We start from the raw sequence: 20,971 nt of genomic DNA, 5'->3' as shown, positions 1-20,971 counted from the left end.
CAGACTCAATAGTTAGGGTTACAGCCATGAAAAGGCGACAGTGCTGGTGACATAGCTCTTTTGCTCAGAAGCGATCCAAGGGAATGCTTAGCCATTACAAATCCTCAGGCTTACAAAAGGGCAGGAGTTCTAAGAAAGGCTGGTGAACTAAGAAAGGCTGTCCATGGACCCTCAGTGAGCGTTGACAGGCTAGCAAGGCAAACACAAGCAAGTCTGTTTCTCTAGGCCAAAGATGGGGCTCAGGTGGGTTGAAAGGAACTTATAAATGCTTGCAAGGACAGATTAAGGCAGATGCAGGGAACCTTCTGGTTCAGGGGCTGCTGACCCTCAGAAAAATCTGTCCTCCACGTACCCTGTATCACTTAAAAGTTCTAGGGTCCTGACACAGAAAAACAGGAAGACAAGAGAGGCAGCACTATCATTACTATTCTCTCTGATAATCATTGTTAGTGGCAAATCCTGAAAGCAACTAAAAACTTGCTGGAAGATGTTGTTTGCACCAGAAAATCCAACTTGCCTGAAATGTGGGCTAATTTTATGTATCAATAATAATCCTAATCATGGGTAGTTTTGACTGTAAAGCCTTTGCTTTCCATATCCTTATCCCTAGTGAAGTGTCTAACATGGCAAGGCATCACCTAATTCTCAACAGATTTAGCACTTTCCCTACTGCTAGTAGTGATGCCTGGGGTAAATTAGCAACACACTGGACAGTATTTGTTCTCCCCCTTCCCCTGTTTTTACTTACCAGTATTTTCAAGGTGGGCCTCAAGGCAGGCCCACAGAATGCTCCTCCACCAAACAAAAAGAAACCAATTTACAAACACAAGACAAAGGGAAATGCTTTTCCCTGCTCCCTTGCTGAAGGTGTAGGGGACCTGTTGTTCGCCCCAGAGAATCACTCCTTTCCCAAACAGGCTCTAAGGGCTTGTCTACATGGACATGTTTTGTTGCCAAAAACTGCCTTTTGGTGACAAAACAGTGGAAGTGTTTACACTACAATGCAACTTTTGGTGGGAAAAACACCCAGTTTTGTTGCCAAAAACTTCTACCCCTGCAAGACACTTTTATCTTTATTCCTCCCTTTATCGTCAACAAAGAGCTAGTGTGAACTCTGCTGTTTGTTTTATCGAGAGAACTGGTTTCCCAGTCTTAATATCCCACTACGCCTGCCCTGATGTCTGTGCTCAGTGTTTTGTGATCTCTGCTGCCCTGCATGCATGTGCCCCTCCCCTTTCAAAGCTCCAGGAAGTATCTGACAGCTGAATGAACTGCTACGTTAGGGGAACAAAGAACAAATATTTGAAATGTTTCCATTTCTGCCCTGCATGAGGAACGCAGTGACAGGCAGACTGCTGCTGCAGGAGGAGGGATGGAGAGACTGCTGGGCTGCTTTGACATTCCTCAGCAAAGTGCACTCACAGAGCTACAAGGGTATGTCTACACTACCACCCTAGTTCGAACTAGGGTGGTAATGTAGGCAACCGGAGTTGCAACTGAAGCCCGGGATTTGAATTTCCCGGGCTTCATTTGCATGTTGCCGGGCGCCGCCATTTTTAAATGTCCGCTAGTTCGGACTCCGTGCCCGCGGCTACACATGGCACAAACTAGGTAGTTCGGACTAGGCTTCCTATTCGTGGAATGAGGAGTACAGGTAGTTCGGAATAGGAAGCCTAGTCCGAACTACCTAGTTCATGCCGCGTGTAACCGTGGGCACGGAGTCCGAACTAGCGGACATTTAAAAATGGCGGCGCCCGGCAACATGCAAATGAAGCCCGGGAAATTCAAATCCCGGGCTTCATTTGCAACTCCGGTTGCCTACATTACCACCCTAGTTCGAACTAGGGTGGTAGTGTAGACATACCCCAAGAGATTCCCAAGAAGCACAGGGATCAGTTTTGCTTTCCCACAACACTGCACTGCAATGCTTATCCGCATTGTTTTGCTCTATCTATTGTCAGGGTGCTAGCAATGTGGCCATGAAATGTCGACAATGGGAGGCAAAAAAACCTGGTTTGATCAGTTTTTATTTTTGGTGACTTTGGCATGTCAACTGCACTTTTGTCACCAAATCTTCCCACTATAGACACAGTTAAGAGTTTTGGTTGTTTCCCTTATGGGGAAGAGAGCAGCCTCTCAACCCGGACACCTATCTCCTTGCTACCCCAGCCCAGCAGCAGCTTCTCTCTCCTCCTTTCTCTCTCACCTGAAGAAGGGTTTTAAAAGGTCTGAGGCAGCCCTTTATTAGACTCAAGTATCCCTAACTGAGCTGAGGTAATCCCTTCTCATCTTGTAGGGAAAAGTGCCTTTATCAGTCTAGGGCTAACATACCTGATTCCACCACCCTCTTGCAGTCGTCCAGCCTGATTTTGTCACATTAAGTAGGTTTAATAAGGTACCCATGTACACAGTCTTGAGAGCTATTAGAACTTTGATGAGCCTTAAGATTGGAATTAAAATTAAAACTGCAAAAAGCTATCTTTGGTGGCAAGAATCTTTGCTAAATTGGATAGCGAGTTATGGTCATAACCCTTACTGACTGCAAATTCCACCATATTTTTATGATCTAGTTCAGCTGGAAGGATTATTAAAAATGCTAAATGAGTACTAAGTGGTTGAATAGAAGTGGAGGGAATTCTGTAAATATTGGAATGGTAGAAGCAGAAAAAAGAGAGTTTGGTATGCTATGAGGGTGTACCAAAATGGAATGGAATGGAAGGATGGAATTTCTCACAGCAAAATCTCTTTGGCAGTAGAACAACATACTATAGCAACAAACAAGCTGTATTCTTTAAGGGATTTTAATTCGGAGTGTAGTGTATGGAATAATCCTGCATAGTCTGCAAGCAGTACTGAATGGTCTACAAGCTTTTTTTCCATAATGCTATGATATTATATTAGGAAATTTAAGACATTTTCATACCCAAGCAACTTTCTCCTTACAGCTGACATACCACAAGTCCACTGGAAGGAATAATCAGAAGAGCCAATTATGTTATTTATCACACTGGAGTTCATTTACTTAGATTTAGAACTATTGTGTTGTGTTCTTAGTTACAGTTCTGCAATCTGAGCCCTTTTCATAAAGATGAATTTTACATAGTCTCATCAGATCCTGCTGTCAGATAACTGATGTGACACACAGTTTCAGCAGATCATGCTGTCAGATAACTGATATGACATCTGTTACACATTTCTGTGTTTGTTTTGGCATACCTGCACATTTCCTGCTTGGTCACTTATTGGCTGCTACACCCAACAGAGCATGGTGCTTAAAGACACCAAGCCAATTTACTTCTACAACATAAGCAGATTCACACTAGAAAGCAAAAGTATCAATCCCATAGAGAAGCCAGACCTCCTTGCTGTTTTGCCTTGGCAGAAGCTAGTTGTTCCTCAGAGAACAACTATGATTTTACAAAGAAGTGGGCAATTTTTTATGGGGGCCACTCCAAGAATTTGGTAAGTGGTTGAGGGCTTCACTTTGGGGTCTGGAATGGAGGTTGGGTGCAGAAAGGAGCTCAGAGTAGGAGACTGGAGTGCAGGAGGGTGTGGGGTCTAGGAGGGAATTGGAGTGAAGGAGGGGATTGTGACCTGGAGCAGAAGACAGGGGTGGAGGATCTGGGAGGGAGTTGTGACCAAAGGCAGGTGTGCCAGATGGGGAACAGAGGATCTGCGTTCTGACCTAGGGCAAAGAGTTGGGCTATAGAAAGGTGTGGGGTATGAGGTGAAAGCTCTGGCCAGAAGGCACTTATGTAGATATCTCCTGGCCAGCAGCCCAGAAGGACCCTTGGGCAGCCTCTCTGCCTACTGCTCAAAGCAGCTGGCTGCTGGGGCCATGTGCATCTCTGCATGGCACACCTGGGGGAGGGAGGGTGTCTGCAAGCTGCTTGCACCCACAAGCATTGCCCAGGAAGCTCCCATTGGCTGGTTTCCAGACAATATGAGCTGTGAGGAGTGTGATGAGGGTGGGATGGTGACGCGGATGACTGGCCTCAGCAGTTGGACACTTTGAGTGGCTCACACAGTGCAGCAAGCAGGGAACCTACCCCAGGGACCTACTGGGCCGTAGGACACTGGGTGCCCAGAAAATTGTGGCAGGCCAGATCTGAAACTTCGGTGGGCTGGATCCTGCCCATAGGCTTTATTTTGCCTTCCCTGATCTTACAGATTCTTTAAGATCAGGTTCCTACAAGCAGACTAATCATTGGGAAATCTGCACCAAATAAATAACAGAATTAATATAGATCCTTTACATAAAGCATACATAATAACTGTTCTGTTAAGGACTTACATCTCTGCAGTACAGTGATTCATTTTTGGGCCAATATCTAACTTCAGCTTTCCCTACCTTCTGATGTTCCTTCACTTTTGAAATACAATCCTTTGAAAGTCAGCTTGTGTGCAATAGGAATTATATTACAATACTGCCACTATGTGGAGTAACCAACAACAGCTCTAACCCGGTACTTTTCTGGTGAGTAGCAACAGAAAACTCATGTATATTCATGACAAATGTACATAATTTTAGCCTCATGCTTCAAGGCAGTATTAGCAGACACAAAGCAAGTCACTATGAACAAAAACCTGTCCAAGAACAGGCTTGCCTGAACACTGTTTTGCTTAATTCTGCAAGTTAGAAGCCTACTGCCAAAATCCCTGATATGGTTGCAAACTGCTGAAAGTCTGGCAGTCCCAAGAGAGGTAGAACAGAAGTCTACTTCACAATACCTGGACTGAGTGACCTTACATTTATTACTCCTGATCAATGGTGGGTGGCATTAAATATTATGACTGGAGTTCCCAAAGTAAAATGAAGATACTTGCCCCACAATTTAGAGCTTCTCAATTGTGCCTGTGATCTTAAAGTGGAAAAGGGTGTTGTAGTAGAAAGAGAGCCTGAGACATAAGACTTTATATTAAAGGCCTGTGCTAAAATAGTGATCAAAACTTTCCGGATACAAAGCGAAATCAGGATGTAAACTAGAGGAAGACCATGCTCACACAATCTGGGGGAAAAAAGGGCTAATATTGCAAAAAACGCACCTTTCTAAGAGGTGCTAGACACAGAGCACTCATACAACACATTCCATAAGGGTAGCACCAGAATACCCCATTCCAAGAATGGCACAAATGCATTTCCTAAAGATAACAGGAACCTCACCCTTCCTAAAGGTGAGGATGATAGTGTGATAGACAGAGATGTACAAGGAGATGGGCTGTAACTGGCTATGTCAGAGGGTGTCAACTAACAACATCACAAGGGCAATACTAACTTGTTTATACTGATATATAAAATGGAGTCTCAGAAGGATTGTCTTTGGCCAGCACAGGAGGCAGTGGAAAGTTACATCACTAAGGATGTGTCTAGATTACATGATTCCGTTTCATGAGGCATGCCAGAGCGGTCGACAAAGGCTTCCTTTGTCAACCACGCCACGTCTAGACTGCCGCGCTGTGCCGGATCGGCTGTTTGTCGGCATAGCACAGCAGCCATGTTTATTTTAATGAAGCGAGGATTATTTAAATCCCCGCTTCTTTGCCTATGCCGAATAAACTAATTTACATGGCTCTGTTGACAGAGCCATGTAGTCTAGACATACCCTAACTCGGCTGTGTCTATTGATACAGGCACATACGTGTTAGTGATCCAGTAGAGACTGTGGGATACCAGTACTGTGCTTTGTTGACAGTAAATATGGCTGGGTGCGTTTGTCCCTTAAAGGCTCTTGTGATCATTAAGTGGTTTACTCGAAGTGTGCTGTGCCAGCTATCAGTGCAGGACTGGGGCAACACACAGGTAGCATAACATCTGTCATGTCATGTTATCATCATGTATGTTATCCCATGGCAAGAGGTAACTGATAAATTCTTACGGATACTACACACGGGCAAGGTTAATGAAAAATGGATAAAGAGGTCCCAGCAAAATGCAGTGAGGAGCGACATAATACAAGGTATAAGTTGGGGGTTTGAGCAGAAGTCTGACAGAGGGGAGTCATGTGCAAATACCTGGAAACTTCAACACCAGAGCTGTAAAACGCAAACTCCACTAATTTGTGTCCTATTAGAAACTTTTTATCCAGGCAATATTTTGGACTCTTTCCACAGAGAAGCAGAACCGCAGTCCATTAACTCTGCTTCCTCAAATAGCTTTGCCAAGTTCAGTGAGCTCTAATTTAAGCTTCTCGATCAGCATGGCTAGCAAAAATGGGTACACATTAAAAATACATAAAGGTGTGTTAACAGTCAACTTCTTAACTTAAAACACTTCACAACAAGGCAAACAACTGACTTGTGTTTTCATAATGAGGAGCTTCCATTGCTCTTGAAGTAATGGAATAGAACTTTCTGTATCAGTGTAGAGATGCTGGAGAACAATAATGAAGGCAAATTACACTTACTATGCTTTGTCTACACATAACAGTTTAAAGTGCTTTAAACTGAAAGAGTGGACACTGCACGAGCACTGAGAAAAGGCTCTCGGATCACGCTGCAAGGGGAGTAGCCGTGCTTCCAGTAGCTTGGATTACAGTGGCACTTTACAGTCCTTAGTCTACCCCTGCTCTGCCCAGCTCCCTTTGCCTCCCCATTATCTCCCTCTTCTCTCTGCTCACCCATTCCAGCCAAATCCCTGAACCTAAATTTTGTAAAGGACATTTGGGAAAAAACACTCTTTTAACATTTCTTTCTCAAGAAAATGAAGCATGTTTCTCACTGCATGCCAGAATGTGAAGAATGGACATGCAGAAGGTATCTAATTAAAAGCACCACATTTGGGAATAAAAAAGAGTCAGTCACAGGTTTTTTTTATATGCCCTGAAGTTTCTCAGAGATTTATTTGCAAAAAACTTTGTAGTAAGGGCAAGTCAGTTGTCCTGATGAATTCAACAGGAATGGTGTCGCTATCCTCTGCTTGTCAGAAGCTGGGAATGGGCAACAGGGGATGGATCACTTGATGGTTACCTGTTCTGTTCATTCCCTCTGGGGCATCTGGAATTGGCTACTGTCGGACGACAGGATGGACTTTTGGTCTGATCCAGCATGGCCGTTCTTATGTTATGTTCTTATGTAACATTAAATATTATGGAATACATGATGCAGCATGTTTTACATTTTTCATCAGTATTTCTAAGCTGATTTTATATTTTAAATATACTTACATCTTCACGGAACAATCATTCCAGATTACTATATATTTAAACTCATTGAAACAAAGACATTATTTTAAATTAATCAGTCAAAGTGGTTTAGTGTGTTCATAACAAAGTTCATTGCTTTTAGAAAAAGGGAGCACTAATTTATTTGTGTGTGATTTTCATAACAAGACCGGTTATTGAAATTTCACTATATGCTTATGTTAGAAATATGTTTCCAAAGATTTTAGTCATAACAAAGGATTTTATATATTAGTAAGGTTGTGATTTTGGTGGATGGTTCTCTTAAAATTAGTTAATCAAACAAGAGTAAAAGGGAAATTCATTTGCCCAACTATCTGGAAGAGAACAAATGTCCCTTTAAGGGCTCTCTTCAAAAGGTGTGCAGGAGAGTGTAAAGGGAGAGCAGGGATGCATAGAAAGGCCAGGAAGATTTTGGAAACAAGTATTTCTACTATAGTAATTAAAATGTGTATTTTAGATAAGAGTGGTCTTTGGAAGAATTATTGAAAACCTATATAAAGATACAAGCATTTAAGGCTAAAGCTGAATACTCAGATTGAGCATCTAAATAGCTACACAAGGATTTTTTACAGATGTGATTTTATAATCTTCAACGAACTAATGAAATAATAATACTAATGAAATAATGGCGCTTCCTCATGTTCAACGTTACGGTAATAGGTCTGGCAAGCTGGAAGGCTTTTCACTTTTAAGTTAACTGTTCCTCTTTCTGGGAAGAATCACCAGTCTGAAGAAACTCTCGCAGGTACAAACAGACATCATCTTCCTCTCCAAGGCTTCATCTACACTGCAGGGTTTTTGTGCAAGAAGCTTTTTGCAGAAGAGATCTTCTGTAAAAACGTCTTGCGCAAAAGCACATCCACACTTCAAAAGCACATCACAAAAGCGCTTTTGCGCAAGAGAGCATCCACATTGCATGGACGCTTTTGTGCAAGAAAGTTCTGATTGCCATGCTCAGAATGGTAATTAGAGCACCTGTGCTTTTTTTTTTGCACAAGAAACCCCTGTTGAGCGTCCACACATCCCTTTTTGCGCAAGAGCTGTAGCACAAAAAGGAGTTATGTCTCGCAGAAGGAGGTTTACCTGCACCGCAAAAAGCCCTCTGTTCTGTCGATTGACTGTAGATTTTCTTGTGCAAAAACACGTTTGAGGTGTGGATGCTCAGCGGGTTTTTGCACAAATTTGCGGAAAAACCCTGTAGCGTAGACACAGCCCAAGTGCAAACAGATGAATATCATATCCAATGGATGAAGTGAAAAATCCATAACAGTCAACATACTACACAGCCTATAGTAAGAGTGTGCCAAACACTTTCAAAGAAAGCGAGGAATCACGTAATCAGCAACAAACAGGAGAAAATCAAGAATGAGCTCTCAAAACTACAGACCCTCATAAAAACATAAGCTTCCACACAAACTTGCAAATGGCTGGACTCTACAAAAACAAGGCAAGCCATTTAAAAGGCACCAACCAATGGGGGGCTCCTGATGGCAGCTGTAAGGGGCGCACGGTGTCCCCTACAGCTGCCATCAGGAGCCGCACGGCCGGCTCCCGCAGCACCGGCCAACCCACATCCCCGCGGCGCCGACCAGCATCACCCTTCCCCCCACAACCGCAGGGCACTGTACGGCCCGGCGCGTGCGCGAGCAGCACTAACCAGGCTGGGCTAGGCAGCGCATGTGCTGTGCGCCCTGGGGGTGGGCCCCGGGCTGCGTGCTAGCGGCTGTGGCTGGCGCACACATGCACCGTGCACCCCGGGGGGCGGGCCCGCGCATGTGCCCTGTGCCGGCACTGCACACCCGGGCCCAGGGCACCAAAAGGTCTCGGGCCGGCCCTGATGTTACCCTCAACTTATCCAACATTGTTAATTTATCCATTCACACACTTAGCCCATCAGAAGAGTCTGTCCTATCTCGGGGACTCTCTTTCTGCTCCACCACCGCCTCACACATCATACAGTTCTGCGGTGACCTGGAAGCCTATTTTCACTATCTCCGACTGAAGGAATATTTCCAACATGCCACTGAACATTGCACTGACCCACAGGAGCCTTCCTCCCAACACTAAAAGAAGAATGCCAAGTGGATACTTCCTGATGGCGGAAATGACCGTCTGGACTTCTACATTGAGTGCTTCTGCAAATGTGCACAGACTGACATTGTGAACAAACAACATCATGTGACATATAACCTCAGCCATGCAGAACACAACACTACACACGGCCTCAAAAACAACTTTTGACATTATAATCGAAGAGGCTGACAAAGGGGGTGCTGTAGTCACCATGAATAGGTCAGATTATGAACAGGGGGCTGCAAAGCAACTCACCACCACCTCATTCTACAGGCCTCTTTCCTCTGATCCCACTGAGGAATACTAAAGAAATTACACCATCTGCTCAAGAAACTCCCTGAAATAATACGGGACCAAATCTACACAGACACACCCCCAGAGTGCCAACCAGAAGTAGTCTATTACCCAAGATTCATAAACCTGGAAATCCTGGATGACCCATCATCTCAGGCAGTGACACTCTCGCCACAGGATTATCTGGCTTTGTTGAGACTCTCCTCAGACCCTATGCTGCCAGCAGTCCTAGCTATCTCTGAGTCACCTCCGATTTCCTGAGGAAAAGACAAAGCATCAGTGATCTTCCTGAAACACTATCCTGGCCACTATAGATGTAAAAGCTCTTTACACCAATATTCCACACAAGGGTAGACTACAAGCACTCGGGAACCGTATCCCTGAGGATGCCACAGCAAACCTGGTGGCTGAGCTATGTGACTTTATCTTTACACACAACAATTTCTGATCTGGGTAAGTGTTTCTGTGGTGTGGTGTGTGGCTGCTGTGTGCAGTGTACTGATGGCAATTTAGTTCATGTTAACATTTAACTCTGTCTTTAGTTGATGATAAAGCTACTCAACAAAACAATATAAAGTCAGTCTTACTCTTTACACAACCATAAGAAATCATCAATACTGTTATCAAGTTATCAATACTGTCAATGGTAAAACTGTCCACTTTGTCCTCCATATTCTGGGAAGCCCGCCCTATCTTAAATTAAGACATTATGAGTTAGACTGATTCTCTGAATCAGCCCTACCTCATCAGGTACTCCACCCACTAACTAAATTCTCTTTTGTTACCACCTTAAAAATCTAGAAAGCAATTAGTTAGTGAATGTTTAAAGTCAGCATTTGCCCATCACCAACCATTGGTCCAATTCAATCCAGATTAAACAATGTATCTATACTAAAGTAATGCAGATCAAAAAGCAACATTTAAAACTCAACTCCAACACACCACATACTATTTAGAAAGACAGTGGTGCTCTGTTCTCATAGGGAGAGGTCTTGCTGTCCTTTATCAAGTTCTCAGCAACCCAGGACGAGGTTTGCCAAGGAAAGCGCTGCCTTTGGTCACTCAATTCAAGAAAATCCAAATGCATTATTAGAAAAAAAACCTGCCCCTCAGTAAAAAAGTTTGGCCAGGTCGCTCTTGCTATAGTGGGCTGCAGTACTCCTTGGGAGAAACCGGCCGCACCCTTCCTGCATACCATTGCGTTTAGAAAAAGGGAAGGTGTGAAAAGGGGAAAATAGCCTCAGACTCTCCCACCCATCACCTTGGCGTGAGAACTGCAGGGCTTACCTGGTTGCATGAAACCTGCACAGTTTCAGCCCAACCCCTGTGACACAGACCCCCCACTTGGTGACCGTTGGGCCATATATGGTAATATGCAAGTGCAGGAAAGCAATGTGCAGATTTGGGGATAAATACCCATTGCACGGTTTGCTCGAGGAGGTCTTCGCAACACACGTACCACTGTGCGTGTGCCTTCCCGTATACACCAAAGCGCTGCCGGCCTGATCAACCGACCAGCCACCTTTCCCAACTCTCGGGCGTAACCAAGGTCTTCGCAACCGAACCGATATCTTTGAAATGTTCCATGTGCTGTGTAAGTTGGTATGTATGATTTGATTTTCTTCGTTATATAAGTTTAGTGTTGTAGTTGGTTTTGGGTAGTACATAGAGTTTGTAGTTATCACTGTTATTTAATTAGTGTAGCTGGATATTTTTAGAATAAAGACTATTCCCCTTGCCATTCCCATCCTTACATTTCTGACACGTTTAACTAGAAATCGTAGAATAAATATAATAAATACTGTAAATTCATGATTAACACCGTCTATTAAAAATCTTAGAATAAATACTATAAATTCATCACTGTCATAAATAAATATATTTAATTTACTTAAACGGTCCACCTGGTTCTGTCCTTCCCCCCTCGGGTATGCATCATCAGACCTGTCATTCTCGCAACACATCCCCAAAGGTTAACTACTAATTCTCTTTAAGAATGCATCTACTTTTTAAAGTACTGCGTATTTGCATTTGTCTTGGGACATTCTTATGAATTTTTGGTAATAGGCATGGTAAAGCAGAGCTTTACAATTTGTCAGAAAGGAGATTAAACTCCCTCAATTAAGAAAAGCAGTTGACATTAAGTCTGGAATTCTGAGCGCCTTGGATAACCTCAAGCCTCTTCTAACCTAGTCAAACTCTAATTCAATAACTCTAAGGCTATGTCTACACTGCAGTGCTATTTTGGGATACTGGCGGTATCCCAAAATAGCTATTCCGCATCTTTTGAAAGGCCTGTTATTTCAAAATATAATGGGCTCTCTATTCCGATATCCCTGTAAATCTCATTCCATGATGTTTAAGGGACATTTTGGAATAGCAATTGATTTCGAAATAAGTGCTGTGTAGACAGCACCAAATTACAAAATAAGCTATTTCGAAATTGACTCAAAATAAGCTACGCAATCTGTGTAGCTCAAATTGCTTAGCTTATTTTAAGCTTCAAGTACAGTGCAGATGCACCTTAAGAGTTTGAGTCCCCAGGAAGTTACTTTTCCCTAGTGATGTCCACACTGTGAACATTTCTCTAGTAACTGCAAAGTTAAAGTTATGTTGTGATTAAAAAGACTAAAGTCTTGCTTCAGTGATGTCAGTCCCCAAGGGTATGTTTATACTTGCACCCTAGTTCGAACTAGGGATGCAAATGCAGGCATTTGAAATAGTCAATGAAGCGGGGATTTAAATATCCCGCGCTTCATTAGCATGAGCTCACCGGTACGTTACTCCGAATGCCAACTGTTTCGAAAGTGAAAGTGCGCACCGGAACATGTTAGTTTGAACCAAACCCCTTGGTTCGAACTAACGTTACTCCTCAAAAAATGCATCACTGCATCCTAAAGGTTCATACTTACGTTTGCTTTTGATTTCCCAGTTGACTCCACACTTCAACAACAAATCCATCAAAGTTTTCTTCCTAAAATAAATTGAGAATAATTCAGTGTTAGTTAGAAAGCTTCAGCTGTCTTGCTGTCATGCCATACAGGTTAATATTTTAACTGGTAGCCAGTCTCTGTAAATATGTATTGTATTCCCCTCTCCAACCTCCCAATCATATTAGTTTGTACATGTAAAGCGGCATTTCTCAAAGTGGCCCGCAGATCCACTCTGAGAAATTTGCTACCAGGCCACTCTGGTTTGTTTACTTTCCGACTCTGCAGTCTCAGAGCCTTGCGGCTTCCATTGGCTGCGGTTCGCCTTTTGCAGACAAGGGGAGTCATGGGAAGCAGCAGCCCTGGTCACCATGAGGCTCTGTGGTTGCGGAGCCGGTAAGTAAACAAACCAGAGCAGCCCAGTAGCGGCTTTCGCGGAGGGGGTCCACAGACCACTTTGAGCAACACTGATATAAAGCAAAGAATATGTTTACATACTGCATCCAGTAAACCAGTCATTAACAAAGCAGAAATTACTGTAGAAACACATGAAAGGCCAAACAATTCTGCTAAAGTGTTATATGGAAACCTCATTCATGTATAGTTAACATAGTAGATCAGTATCAAATCACTAGTGAAAATCTCAACATCACACTCTGCTGTAAATGTAGTGTTAAGAAAGTATTTGGACATAGAACTTATACACATAATTTTACACTATATTTAAAAAGGGGTCTAAAGGTGATCCTGGCAATCACAGACCAGTAAGTCTCATGTCAGTATCACGCAAATTAGTTGAAACCATAGGAAAGAATAAAATTGTCACACACATAGATGAACATAATTTGTTGGGGAAAAGTCAACATGGTTTCTGTAAAGGGAAATCATGCCTTACTAATCTACTAGAGCTCTTTGATGGGCTCAACGACATAATGACATAAGTTAGAAATATGAAGTGTGAATCTGGTTTTAATTCTAAATGTGCTAATGAGGGCCATTAGTGATACTTCAGGAACTTAATGACTTAGTACGCAAACTAACAACCTTCAAATGGTTTTATTTTTCCTGAAAGCCCAAACTGTGGTTGTTTCTAGAAAGACATGTGACCATGCCACCTGGTACTGGAATCCATTTTGAGTCTGGTACTTTTCCATTCGGATGGGGAGACTGGACAAAGGTTTCCCATCCTGGAGGAAAGTCTATTTAAGGAATGGAAAGCAATCAGTCTTTTGTCTTCAGCTGACTTTTGAAGCTGCCTTCACCCTATGAGGATAGACATGAAGAGACCTGGAAACAAAGATCTATAGGAAAAGGGTGAAGTCAAAGTTCAGATCTGAAAATGATCAACTCTGGCCTGAGATAAGAACAACTGTTTAGGGTAAGAGTTTGTATGTAACAATTTTCGTAGTGCATTAGATTTAGCTGGCATTGGCTTAGTAACTTACTCTGATCTGTTTTCACTTGCAATCACTTAAACCCTACTATATATACTTAATCAAAACTTATGTTTATTATCAAGCCCAATGTAAATAATTTTTACCCCTGACGGAGCAATCACTTTGCATATCTCTCTTGCATTGATAAAGGGGGCAGACAGGTTTATGAGCTTTCTCTGTGTACAACTTTTACACAGGGTGAAACGTACTTATATGGGGGTTTGGTCCCTTTTGGGTGTTGGGTTCCTGGGTACCGTCAATAGACTTATAGGGGAGCTGGTTCTGTCTATGTTGCTCTGCTAGGAGGGCGATAACCCCAACTCTATGCCTTGGCTGTGGGAGACCAGAGGTGGACAGCCCCAGCAGTAGGAAGGCAGTCTCAGTGGCTTGATCAGCACACCAGATGACAATCCCAAGAGGACCCCTGTGATCCAACCTGTCAATTTCTTTTAAAGTTTAATTTCTCCCACCTCCTCAATTAGTCAGGATTTAGAGACTCGGAATTGATTAAAGAACACTCTGTAGTAAATTCTTCTCCCAATGGGTATTCTGGCTATGGCCAAGCCATGTCTCTACTTGATCTTGGCTAAACTAAAGAGAAAGAGCTATTGTCTCACTGCAGACCTCAAATCATGCTTGTAGCTCTCATCCAAGTCCTTGCCCATTTGTGGAGGGTGATGGCGAGGTTTATTTTTTGTTGCTTTTTTATTTCAAAAACTTTTGACATCACAACCTGGCACCGTATTCAGTCATGTTTCACTAATGACACATAGGTAATATCTCCCTGTTTCCATTTGACAGTCCCTTGCTCATACATTCAAGCTTGTATTTGTTCTTCACGACCACAAGCACTGTCAACTCCTGTTCAAACTGGTTATCCACCATGATCTCCAACTTCCTTTGAGTTACTGCTATCCAAAGCACAGTACAGGAAACCCTCGCCATTCATGGTGGATGCATTTCTGTCAAGAACACGAATGGTGAAATTCACGAATACTGGGAGCCATGGCTTCCACCTCCCCGGTGAGTTTGGGAGCCGCAGGGAAATCACTGCAGGCACTGGAAACTGTGGGAGAACTCACTGGCAGTTGCAATGAGTTCCCCATAGCTCCAGGCCAAAACTGCCCCCCCGTCCCATATCAAGCCAGGAGATCCCCATGAATACTCAAAACCATGAATAGTGATTCTGCAAATCGCGAGGGTCTCCTATACCACATTCCTACAAATGTGACCTCCTTTCTTTGTTTACACAAAAATAAGCTTAAATAATATGCTCTGAAATACAGCTAAATTCATGCGGAGCCCAGCCTGGGGGAGGGATAGCTCAGTGATTTGAGCATTGGCCTGCTAAACCCAGGGTTGTGAGTTTAATCCTTGCAGAGACCATTTAAGGATTTGGGGCAAAAATTTGTCAGGGATGGTACTTGGTCCTGCTGTGAAGGCAGGGGACTAGACTCAATGACCTTTCAAGGTCCCTTCCAGTTCTAGGAGATAGGCAATCTCTAATAATTTTATTTATTTATTTATCATCTGATCCATATCACTCTCTGGAACTATTTACTGCTACACAAATGTATATCATCGGTAGACCTTACCATCAGTGATTTTCTATTTTCTTCCAGATTATTGTTAGCACTGGGCTAGGAGCAAATATCTTTGCAGCCCTGGTTAAGAACTCATTAGATGAGGAGTCCTCATTTACAATTATTTTGAGATGAGTTGGCCAATTCAGAATCCATTTACTATTTGCTATATTGTTTTCTAGTACTAGTTTATAATAGGAAGTTGTACAATACTAATCAAACACCTTACAGAAGTAACAAGCATAACAGACCTTTGTTAACATGCTTTAATCTCAAAAATGGTCAGATAAATTTGACAAGATCCATTTTCCATAAAACATATGCTGCCAGCATTAATTATTCTACCTTCATTTAATGTTATTAAAATTGTATTTTTATTAGATGTCCCATGATTTTCCTCAAGGCTGATATCTTAATAATTGAGTCATCCCACATTAGCTTTTTTCTAGTCCTCCCCAAGTGCTGCATCATGCCTAAAGCTTGAACAGCTTAGCGATCTCTTCAGCTGTTTTTGAACGCTTGTGTGCAAGCTGCCCCAGACTCACAGATTTAAGCTACTTAAATTTAGCAATTACTGTTTAATAGCCCCCTAATTACTGTTTTAAAGAGACACTTTCTCATCACCATAAGATGTGAAGGTATGGGTGTCAATAACTGGTATCCTACTGGTTAACACATTTGTATTAGAAATTATTTTACCTTGGCTATTTGCACCATATTCTTGGAAAGCTCCTCTATCTCATCCTCACTGCCAAAAACACTCTCAAAATCTTGGTAAGTCCAGCCATCAAACAAAATCCGGGGAACTGAGATGAAAGAAATAAGTCAGACAAGTAATTCTGAAAATTACAATGGCTCTGATTACACTGATATACTCCTACAGAAAGGAAGCTGGAAAAAATAGTTAATTTAACAGCCCATTAAATGTTCTGCTAATTTCTAGATATAAATTAGCAGAACATTCATAAGAAAATCTCCCATAGCTAAAGGTTTTGCTTCTCTACTTTCTAAATCCAGTTAGTATAGATAAGCAAATTGCTTATTCAGAGGGGTCCTTTGTTTCAAAAGTGGATTACTGAAGAGCATTGACTCAAAGTAGATACTTTTAATGGAGAACTGAGTTATCAATGAGAGCTGTCACATCAATTTTAAATGGATGCCAGCTTGAAAATGGTGCTTTCTTCTTGAAGCTGTGCCTATTATTGACACAATCCCTAAGATTACAATACTGGAAAGATAAATTTACTTCTAAACTTTAGTTTGTTACCTTTGTGTGTTTACAGCACAGGGTCTAGTCCAAGTGGCCCGTGGCCCAGATGCAGTTCACCAGGGTTAGCCTCTGGTGGGCTGCCACATGCTTTATTTACTTGCGTGTCCACAGATACAGCCACTCACAACTCCCATTGGCGGGAACAGCAAACCACAGTCAACAGGAGCTGCAAACAGCTGTACCTGTAGATGTGCAGCTAAATAAAGCATCTGGTGGCCCACCAGAATGTAATCCTAGTGAACCATGTATGTCTCACAAGCTGCTTAACGGCCACCCTTGGTCTAGTCAGTGTCACGATTGGTTATTTCCAATTTTTGCTAAAACAGGAATCTGAGACCCCAGACTTTCAGGTTAAGAGAAAAAGCAGCAATCTTGAACGCTCTAGCTGGATCATCAGTTGGATTCTTGAACTGGAGCTTAAGAGTACTGCGGTCACAATGTCAAAGCCATTCTTACCCATACGCAGTTGTGTAGCGCATCTAAAGATTTGGGGCACCAATGGGTCTCAATGTCCACCCACCCATCTCTTCCTATCTCTGTGGCTCTGATTCCTCCATAGAGGATCTACTTAACTGAAAAGTGAAAAAGCCTGGCAGGCCTATTAGCCTAGCACTGAGCCTATGAGAGAGCCATTTCAAGTGGTAATGAAGTCATGTACTAGACATGTGCCACACCCAGGTATTTACTGTCAGTTTCTGAATTTACTGTGTTAATCTACCAAACCTTTGTTTAAAATTTGCTTTCAAATATTTCATTAGTGTGCTGCTAAAGATTATAAAATCACATCTGTAAAATATCTTTTCCCTCCTCCTTGATGCCATTGAGCAAAGGAGCACCAGTATAATAGCACTGCATAGGGCTCCATAAATCCTAAGGATAATTTTGAACAAGGCCAACTTCTCCCCTCAAGAACATGGCAATCAGCACTGAATGAATTCTCCAGAAGAAAGATGGCAAGAACACAGAGACTCAGTCTGAACCAAGAAAAAAAAATGAGGGGAAGGCAAAAAGTTCAGGTGAAAAACCTCAGGGCATCAACAGGTACAATAGCTCAATTACTGAGCTACCAATAATTAATTGACCCAAATAATGGTAGATGCACTCTTTTATATCTTTCAGTCTTTTCTTTTAAGAGCCCCTGACTATTTTGCTGAGCTAACACATCCCATCTACATACTTCTGGACTAAAAGCTTCGTTGTCTCTGCCAATAACCACAACCAGAAGACTGTAAGTTAAAATGCAGCCTCACCTATTTTGATGTTTTTAGCACTTTTCTTGACATCTTTTATCCAACCTGCCAAACAATGAAACAGCTGTTAAACTATGAATATATCTAATATAAATATCCATAAGGTTTCTTTCAAGTCTTCAAATAAAGTATATAGTTTTACTGTAACATTCTTCCTCCCATAAGAGAAACTATTACTGTCTCACAGGGCATTCTATTGTGACTACAATCTTACTGACATCTAGAGAATAAAGCTAGTTGCCTCATTCCATGTGGAAACCATTAGTTTGATGTTTTTAGCTTACAAAAAAGTTTCCACGGATGTTGACATGAAATACAACAGCGCTTGTTCTGGCTCATTTGTTACGACATCCAGATTGCACCATATTGAGGCTTTGATCTTTTTGGAGGCTTCAATCATCCTTTGGGATGTACAGTTTTAAATAAAATGGTATTTTTAGTGGCCTATTCCATTTTCATAAGGATCATTTTATTGATTTATTATTTGGTGTGAACATGATCAAATTAAACCTTGTTCAGAAATGGTCTCCAGTATTTCAACTGAGATAACTTCACATTTGTTGACACTCCACCATTACTAAATTTGAATTAATAGCATAAAGCCTGAAATATACCCTTCATCAGAGTCATGTTTCCACTATCCCAAAATGCTTTACAAAGTTAAATGAAGTTAATACGTATTCATTAAAAAGTTTGTGTAAATCCGTAAAGCTGTTTGTTCTTTGTGATGGGCCAGGAGCTACTAAAATTGACATTCTTCCGCTACTCTTTGGGGGATGAATGAGAGGTTCTCTTTTTAAAATAATATTATGAGTCTTATTGTAAGAGTACAGTGACAAAGTAGAACCTCAGCCTCAAAGTCCAGAGGCAAATCCATGCTGGTATACTGGAAAGGCTAATAATTTATGTCCTTCATTCAGCCTACGGCAATGCTGACTATGTATTTCATACATACAACCAAACACCACACAAAATAAAAACAAAGAACCTTGGTCAGCATCGTGTAGTCCTGTGAACTGGAACTTCTCCTTTCCTTTCCTTTTCACCTGTAGCCAAACTGGGGAGATCAACGTAAATTTGTTTCCAAATGTTTTAGCAATGTCATAGCCATGGTTGTTCCACTTGCAAAAAGGAAAAAGGGGAGGAAAAAAACACATTACAACAGGATCTACAGCAACCTTTACTACTTTCTAGATGGCAATTTTTCGGTATAACACAAACAGAAGTATTGTAAAGATCACAGCAGGTCAATCTGTGGGCTTCTGAGGAAGTGTTTTGGAATGTTTGTAGAGGTTCATTACTTAGAACTGACTACGGAATGCACACTTGATATTTCCAGCAAAGATAAAGCCATACGCCCATTTTAGCTTCAGCTTATACTGAATTTAAGAGAGATCCCAATGGGGAATGTGATTAATAGATTATGCATTCAATTCTTTCCATGTCCAATGGAAATAAAGAACAGTGAAATTTCACACTATGACATTGCTGAAATTTCCCTGCTTCTTGTAAGGAATGGAAGAGCCAAATAGTCACAGGATATCCAAGTGGAATCTGCTAGAAGGCCTAGCCTTCATGTGATTACACTTTCCCTCTTTGATAAGAGTCTACTAACATCCAAAACACATTTTGCTATACTCTAAAGAAGTTTCTAGAAAAGCTGCAAGGAGACCTGTAGTGTTTTGTTTTTAAACAAAATAAGTTCACTTCCAATACATGAAGCTGTTAAAAATGAAAATTCATGATGATCAGTATTGTATTGTATCTGGATATATTTATTCAAAATTCCTTTTTTTAGGGCACATCTATACTTACAGCATTGCAGTGTCACAGCTAGTAAAGCTGCACTCCTACAGACCATGTGGTGAAGATGCTCTTTGCCAACAGCATAAAAAACGCCCCTGCGAGCAGCATAAGCTATGTCATCAGAAGAAGCTCTCTCACCTACAGAGTGCTGTGCATACTAGCACTTATGTCCGAGTAACTAATGTCTCTTAAGACGAAGAACATTCAAACCCCTGAGACACATAAGTTTTGCTGACAGTGGCAGTAGTGTAGACATAGCCTTAGACCTAGACTTGCTTAAAAGAAATTATCCCTCAATCCCTCCTATCTTTTCTCTTCCCCTCTAGCCGACTCCTATGTTAAGGGCCAAAACGTGCTGCCAGGTCATCAATGTTTGCTTTAGTGCAGGCATGTCCAAAGGCATGTCCAATTGCGGCCCGTGTTCCGGTTTAATATGGCCCCCCAGGTAATTTGGCAATATCTATCTTTTATGGCCCCCCAACGAATCCATATGTATTGAGATGAATACATTGTAAAATCTCAGTTAATGTCAGTTGGTCTAAATCAGTTATAAATATATTTGGACACAACATGTATACTTGGTGTTATGTTCCTGTTCATATTTTTTGAACTTAAAAGTTGACAGACAACCTTTATTACCAATAATATGTAATGTACTTTACAATGTTCCTGACATATATTTCAGCTTCCTGGATTTTTTTTTCATCTGGCCTTCAGATATGAAAGGCAGAGTGATTTAACACCTGTTTAGATTTGTCATCCATGTGACGAAATGAAAAGTATGCCGTTTGCAATAAACTTTGCATAAAATAGTTAATTTGCATTTAATTTTAATGGTTCAAAGCATGTCAGGCAAAATGGTCGGCCCTCACGCATGTTCACTTCATCAAATCTGGCCCTCTTTGAAAAAAGTTTGGACACCCCTGCTTTAGTGCTTGCATCCTTACTCCTATACAATATCTCTTTTTAATAAAAATGGATGACCTTTTTCAATGCAGCACAGTTCCTAGAAATTTCTAGTGAAGTGATGGGTAGTGTAATAACCTTGTAACCCTTTATGTCATCACATTTGGATGTGCAGTTGACACACTGAAATACATGAGCCAGTTTGCACCCTTCAAGCCATCACTTCAGTCTGCAGAAGACTG

At 41.7% G+C, this 20,971-nt stretch overlaps 1 protein-coding gene across 3 annotated transcripts in view; it reads right to left on the bottom strand.

Moving 5' to 3' along the window:
- The window catches only part of CHID1 (chitinase domain containing 1), a 304,160-nt gene that overhangs the window by 269,828 nt on the left and 13,361 nt on the right, over nucleotides 1-20,971 (bottom strand). For all 3 annotated transcript variants that reach the window (XM_075928227.2, XM_075928226.2, XM_075928229.2), the window contains exons 4-7: nucleotides 19,006-19,138; nucleotides 18,018-18,062; nucleotides 16,197-16,303; nucleotides 12,461-12,522 (exon numbers count right to left, since the gene is read on the bottom strand). In XM_075928227.2, coding sequence (XP_075784342.1) covers nucleotides 12,461-12,522; nucleotides 16,197-16,303; nucleotides 18,018-18,062; nucleotides 19,006-19,138 — 347 coding nt within the window. The remainder of the gene's footprint in view (nucleotides 1-12,460; nucleotides 12,523-16,196; nucleotides 16,304-18,017; nucleotides 18,063-19,005; nucleotides 19,139-20,971) is intronic.

The sequence above is a fragment of the Pelodiscus sinensis genome, chromosome 5 (genome assembly GCF_052426305.1).
Source record: "Pelodiscus sinensis isolate ZL-2025 chromosome 5, ASM5242630v1, whole genome shotgun sequence".
Taxonomy (NCBI): domain Eukaryota; kingdom Metazoa; phylum Chordata; order Testudines; family Trionychidae; genus Pelodiscus; species Pelodiscus sinensis.
This window is presented reverse-complemented; position numbering and strand designations above follow the sequence as displayed.